The 6,383-nt window shown below is 41.3% G+C and overlaps 1 protein-coding gene across 1 annotated transcript; it reads left to right on the top strand.

The window, feature by feature from the left end:
- Positions 1-135: 135 nt before the first annotated feature.
- LOC147322014 (uncharacterized) lies at positions 136-3,462 on the top strand. Its single transcript, XM_086305147.1, has 4 exons — positions 136-225; positions 1,368-1,440; positions 1,955-2,030; positions 3,077-3,462. Exons 1-4 carry the CDS (start codon positions 212-214, stop codon positions 3,256-3,258), a joined length of 345 nt encoding a protein of 114 aa, XP_086161273.1. The 5' UTR covers positions 136-211; the 3' UTR covers positions 3,259-3,462.
- The last annotated feature ends 2,921 nt before the right edge of the window (positions 3,463-6,383 follow it).

Here is a 6,383-nt window from a genome sequence, read left to right as displayed (position 1 = left end):
CCCCTCAACAATAATATTTAACTATTAATCACAGTTTTGCTAAATAAAAGGCTCTGGCTTGCATCAGTCACATGCTCACATTTAACCAATGATCGCCCTTGACGGCAGAACGCGCTGGTTACGAGCCGGGAACGAGCTCACAAAGAGCACGCGCACTTTTTCCGGTCCGCAGCTGTAGGAGAAACACGAGTTAACTCAGAGACACAGACTGATGCGACAAAACCAGTAAGTAGGTGTACAGCGTACACTGTAGTGTATAGCACCCAGGAGTATTAGCTTATTACGTACACGTTGGTAAGCTGTCTTGTTGAAACTGACGAACTGAAACAAACGAGCGTGCTGTGTGTGCAACAGCGCGACAAACATTACCTGTCCTTTTATTAACTGCACAAGTAGTGCTGGTCATAGCTGCTGGCTACCTGTGTAAGGCTGTCATGGGTCTGTAGCTCTGTCACCGTTTTAGGGAACATATTTAGCTTTAAAGCAAGTTACAGGGCTTTTCCTGCCTTTCTGGAGGGATTATATTTTACTAAAAAACGATCTAATATGCATGTCCACATAATTATGCATTATTATAATTATAATATATTAAAAACACACGCTGTATTTTAAAGAACATACATTAAGAAGCAGATTATATTAGATTTATATTTTAAATAAGACAAAATTTGGATTTTACAACAGTAAAATTATTGTATCTCTACAGTTTAAAAATGTAATAAACTTTGCCCCTGCACAGAGTGGATAGTGAAACAAATGGAATCAACATAATGACATTATTTCATATTTATTACTTTTTTCCCCTCATTGCTTTATTATTGTAGCTCTAGTAATAAATAATAATGTAAGGATTCTGGATCAGCACCATGATGCCCACAGTATATACAGTATTCTGAAGGTCTAAAGTGTTACTGTGTGTGCGTGCATGTGTGTGTTTTATTTATATGGATTTTTTTTAATTATTACTCATGATATAACATTGTCCAGACATGCCTGGTAAGGACATGAGGAGGAAACAGTAGGAGCTGTGTGAGGCTACTAAAGGCAGTGCTATAACATTTTTCTGTCATCATTTTATTATAGATTAAGTGCTGGAGTTGTTAGGTGTGGATAATTAGATTATAGTTTATTGCAATAGCAAGTTGTGCCTTGTTCTCAGATAGACAGCAAGTGGAGAGCGATATATGAAATGATGGGATGGAAGGAAGAAGAGAAGCAAAGAGTGATTCACAGGCAGAGCCTAAATTATTTCTCAGTTTTTTGTTGCCTTATGGTTCCAAGCGCTGTCACCAATCTTTGCATTTTGTTATTATCTCATGACATTTAATCAGCTACCATCTCTCCTATGGACTTTTTAATGTCTACAGTCTCAGATCAACACAGCCCTGCCCTCCAGCACCATCAGCAGCAACCCCTCAACAGCAACATTGTACCCATCAGGTAAAGCATCGGCTATGTTTGCTTTGCCTTGTTGCCCATATTAGATTCTTGATGAATGTGTGTTGTTGTTATTCAGCCTGGTTCAATGTGCCCCTTTTTAACTTTGAGCACCCGCCCCTTTAAACCTCTCTGCACAGCCCTGTTGAATACCATTTGCGATAAGAAAAGTAGTCTGCTTAAAAAGTCCTGTAGAAAATATATGATAGAATGCCGCGACGTGATACATCGAATGTCACCACTATGGAAAAAGGGACCGGAACCAGGTGTAGATGCTTTAACATCAAATAAAGCTAGTGCAGGCTCTAGCATAGAACATAAATCTACCACAGGAAAAGCTAGTCTTGCATGCCCAGCCGTTCAGCCTACGGCCCCACCGCCTTACGAAGATGAGACCGAATTAATAGTTGCTGCAGCAGCTGCACGCACACAACGTCAGCATTCTGATCCAACCAGCTTAAAAGAAAGTGACGGAAAACCGATCGCTAATTCTGATCTTGTTCAAACACTTTTGCAGGCTATACAGCTGCCATCGGCCGTTGCAGTCGTTAAAACGAAAGGACACAGTACAGCTGACACAGACGAAGCAGCAGGTAATGCCCTACCAGACGTGACTGCCAAGGCTGCAGCTGTGTCACAGCTCCCACCTCCACAGGAAGTATTATCTGTGCCCCTACAGCTGCCACTTGTTACACTCCCAGACTATTTAGAAACAAATTTTGATTTAAAATTTATACAAGAGCAGGCCTCTGCATCTGATTACACCTATTGGGAGGATAATGACTGTACCTTAGATGACAGAGATGGCCTATACAAAAATCTTGAGGGTTTGATTGCCCTCCCATCTTCCCTACTGCCAGTCCTTGTCCGACATTTTCACGGTGTGAGTCATGTCGGACAAAGAGGGGTAATAGGGGCAATAAAATCAAGATTTGTTATTGAGAAAACATCACATGCAGTAAAAAGCATATTAGCAACCTGTCTAACATGTGCACGAACTAATGTAGGGAGACCAAAAGCAAAACATCAGCATTTACCACAACCAGATTTTCCATTTCATACATTACAAATTGATTTTACACATATGCCAGCACAAGGAAGCATCAAGTACTTACTGGTAATAGTGGATCAATTTAGTAAATGGGTAGAAGCTTACCCAACATCAAAAGAAACTGCAGAAGTAGTCTGTCAAAAGTTGTGCAATGAAATAATACCCAGATTCGGAATACCTCACCAAATTAACAGTGATAGAGGACCTTCATTCACATCAGAAGTAATTCAAAAGTGTGCTAAAACTCTAGGAATAGACTGGAAATATCATGTGCCATACCACCCTCAGAGTTCAGGAGTTGTAGAAAGAATGAATAGGACCATAAAAAATCGCCTGACTAAAGCAATGATAGAAACAGGAATGACCTGGATCAAATTACTTCCTCAAGTCCTCTGCGAGATTAGAATGACTCCATCCGCAGCAACCAAATTATCTCCATTTGAAATAATCATGGGAAGACCATTTCCAACACCATGGTCAGCCTCCAGAGGGGCACCGCTATTGGAAGGGGATGTAGACACTGCATTGTCCGACTATGTTCACAATCTGGTAGAAACACTGAATAATAACTATCAGAAACTCTCTCAGCCTCTCCCTTCTACAGATCCAACCCATCCGTGGAAAACAGGAGACGTGGTGTTGGTGAAGTCGCTAAAACCAAGGACACCCGGGGAGGTCGTGTATTCCAGCCCCCAGACTGTACTTGCAGTGACGAGAACCAGCATCCTTACAGACGGACAACCGCAGTGGATACACGCCAGCAGGGTTAAGAGCAGCCCCACTGAACCATCTCAGGCGTCGGATCAAGCAGACGATGACTCAGGCGAGCCAGCGCCCGGAGCCAATATACATACACACACTCAATCACTGATTAACACACAACGCCTGAAAGAGCCAAGACTCAGAGAGCTCTTTGATCCTCCACATGAACAACAACAAGGTACTCGAACATCCAGCAGGAACAGAAAGCCGAGAGTACCACATGATGTCTAATCTGATAAAGCAAGACTCATTCCATCCTGATAATGGAGAAAATGAAATGCCCATTGTCATCATACGACGCTTATTCGATGTCTCTCGAACCTGGGACCAGGCCAGGAGACGACTGAAGAACTGTGTTTTTTCTTATATATTTAGGTTATTTATCATATCTATCGCATTAACTTTAGGATTTTTCTTTGCTATTTTGTATTGTAGACTGCAACCATGTTCACATTTTTGCAGGTCGTATTTTGCTGACAATACCTCATGCTCCATTTGGCAAGACACCCACCTAGTACGCTCCTCACGTTCCCTAAAATCAGTAAATAGCAACACAGATGCCACTAATAAACCATTTTATGCACCCCCTACAGCAGGAGTTAACTCCTGGTATGAAAATGCCAGAACAGCCGCTCGTGATTTAGGAACCAGTAACTGTTATGTCTGTTCAAAGGGCAATCCAGAACAGGTAATAGTAGGATACCCCATATCCGGTTTCCCCCTCACTGAGGGACTAGAGAAAATCGGCGGAGATAATGCTCTCCTCAAAGACACTTTACAGTTGACTCTGAGCCCTCTCGACTGCCTACTTAGACACACACACACACCAACTAACCCTGAGACTCCATTAGGCGAATTATTGAAGTTGTCTAATGACACCGCAGGGACCTGCGCCCCAATGAAACGCCCCAAGAATAGGTTAAAACCCTCACTGCCCCTAGGACAGATCCCTCTCCATTTTAATACTAGCATGATATGTCTGCGCAGACTAAAGTTAACTGGCCCAGACACCCACATAGATTATACAAAGGATAACTATACATTCTTCTCTGACTCCCCAGGTGCACGCTGCAATGAGACATGGCTAGCTGTCTCTGTGGCTGAAGTTTTATCATATCTGGAGGAACACACACACAGTTCAAGTTCGAGCGGAGAATCGATCATTGTTCCCCCAGAGGGTGTATTATATGACACTGACTGGGGGAAGTTAGTTAAATCACACATGGTCACGCGCCTAACTAGAGCAATCCCTAATGGTTATTGGTTGTGCAACAATACTCTTAGATTAGCCTTACCTGTTAATTGGACCGGTACCTGTGGTCTAGTAACTTTAGCCCAAGAACTACTAATACAACAAACCTCGGATCTGCCTGTATCCAGCAGACGTACAAAACGCTCCGCTTACTCACATGACATTTACATAGATGCTATAGGAGTTCCACGCGGGATACCAAATGAATTAAAGGCACAAGGAGAAACCTCTGCAGGGTTTGCCTCAATATTACCGTGGGTGCAGATAAACAAAAATGTAGCCTGGATTAATTATGTTTATTACCATCAGCAAAAATATATTAATCTGACCAATACGGCCCTTACAGCCCTAGGAGAACAGATGTCTGCTACCTCTTTAATGACCATGCAAAATAGAATGGTCTTAGATATGCTGTTAGCTGAGAAAGGAGGTGTCTGTGCTATGTTTGGAGATGTATGCTGTACCTTCATTCCCAATAATACTGCCCCTAATGGTTCATTCACACAAGCTATGAATAAACTTAAAACATTGCAGATAGAACTGAGAACCAATGCAGGTCATGGTCAGTGGCTAGACAAGTGGTTACAGGACATGTTTGGAAGATGGAAGGAACTAATTGTAGCCTTTGTAACAGTATGTATTATTTTGTTTTTGATGATTATTGCCTGTTATGTGATGCCATATATATGCTCAATGATGACCCGTATAGCTACTAGTAAAGCTGCCTCAACGTATTTGAAATTGACAAAAACTGACCCAGATAATGTGCCAGATGTCGCCAATGATGATCCTGATGTATATATTGAGCATTAGGTTGTGAATTACTCCGTTATCCAAGAAGGGAATGAAGTTTTTTTGTTGTTTTTTTTTTCCTTAGAATTTTGATATCAAGCTTGCTCGGAGGACAAGTTACATTTTCCTTTAGATTATGTTATTACATTTTGCCTTTATATTGTGTTATTATTGTGTGATAATAAAGAAGGGAACTGTTAGATATTTTAGTATTATGGGAGCATTTACTGGGTACTTTTTTGATGATATTAGACAGAAGATTCTGTGACTCAACAAGGCTCTTTATGTTAACCGTCATTTTCTCTTGCTTTGTCAACTCAAGATTTTATGGTGTGAAAGTAGATACTAAGGTTGGAGGGAAAACACCAACAAATCACTCTTTTACTTATCACTCCCTTGCAGAAGATGTTTATGTGAAGACCATCTGGGTTGTGTCAGAACTCACGGATGTAGGAGACCTCTGTATAAGATTTATAGGCCTTGATAGTGCATCTTACTGCAATTGTAGAACAAAGGATTCTAACTGTCTAGTGTTTAACGGACCTGTCAAAGGTATGTTGAGATACAATTGTAGAAGACCTCTTTCAGAGCTGGGGGACCTTCCTTATATGGTTTTAACTTGAAACTTGTTGACACACGAACTTTCTGCCTATAAATACTGCTGCACAAAAGAATAAAACTTTGAGTTGATTTTGGGAAGGCAACCTGAACAGTCTCTGTATCATTTTGTTCTCCTAACTGCTCCCGACGTCGTAACTAACCCGCTGACGGCATATCTGAGTGCTACTTGAGAATATATTGCTGAGTGTTACTTAATAATTTTGAATCTTATAGGGTAAAGACAAAACTCTGCTTATAGACGCCCACGCCTCGGGGAAACCCGATCCACGGACCAGACCCGGGACGGAGTTTCTTTCACCAGTCAGTGCTATATGTCTAGAAATAACGATTTTTTAAAATATATTGATTATAACTTTAACTTTTGAAGGAGCATTATTGCAGTTTTTTCTTTCAGGATAATAAAACAGCACATGTCATGAGGCAGCAGCTTGGAGGCAGAGAGCAGCTGAAATACAAAGTGTGACCTCA

This window comes from Aulonocara sp. 'chitande type north' Nkhata Bay, linkage group LG9 (assembly GCF_057382095.1).
Source record: "Aulonocara sp. 'chitande type north' Nkhata Bay isolate Kocher_YH1m ecotype deep benthic linkage group LG9, A_spYH_male_GT1.1, whole genome shotgun sequence".
NCBI lineage: Eukaryota > Metazoa > Chordata > Actinopteri > Cichliformes > Cichlidae > Aulonocara > Aulonocara sp. 'chitande type north' Nkhata Bay.
The sequence above is the reverse complement of the archived record's forward strand: the minus strand, read 5'-3'. Positions and strand labels throughout refer to the sequence as shown.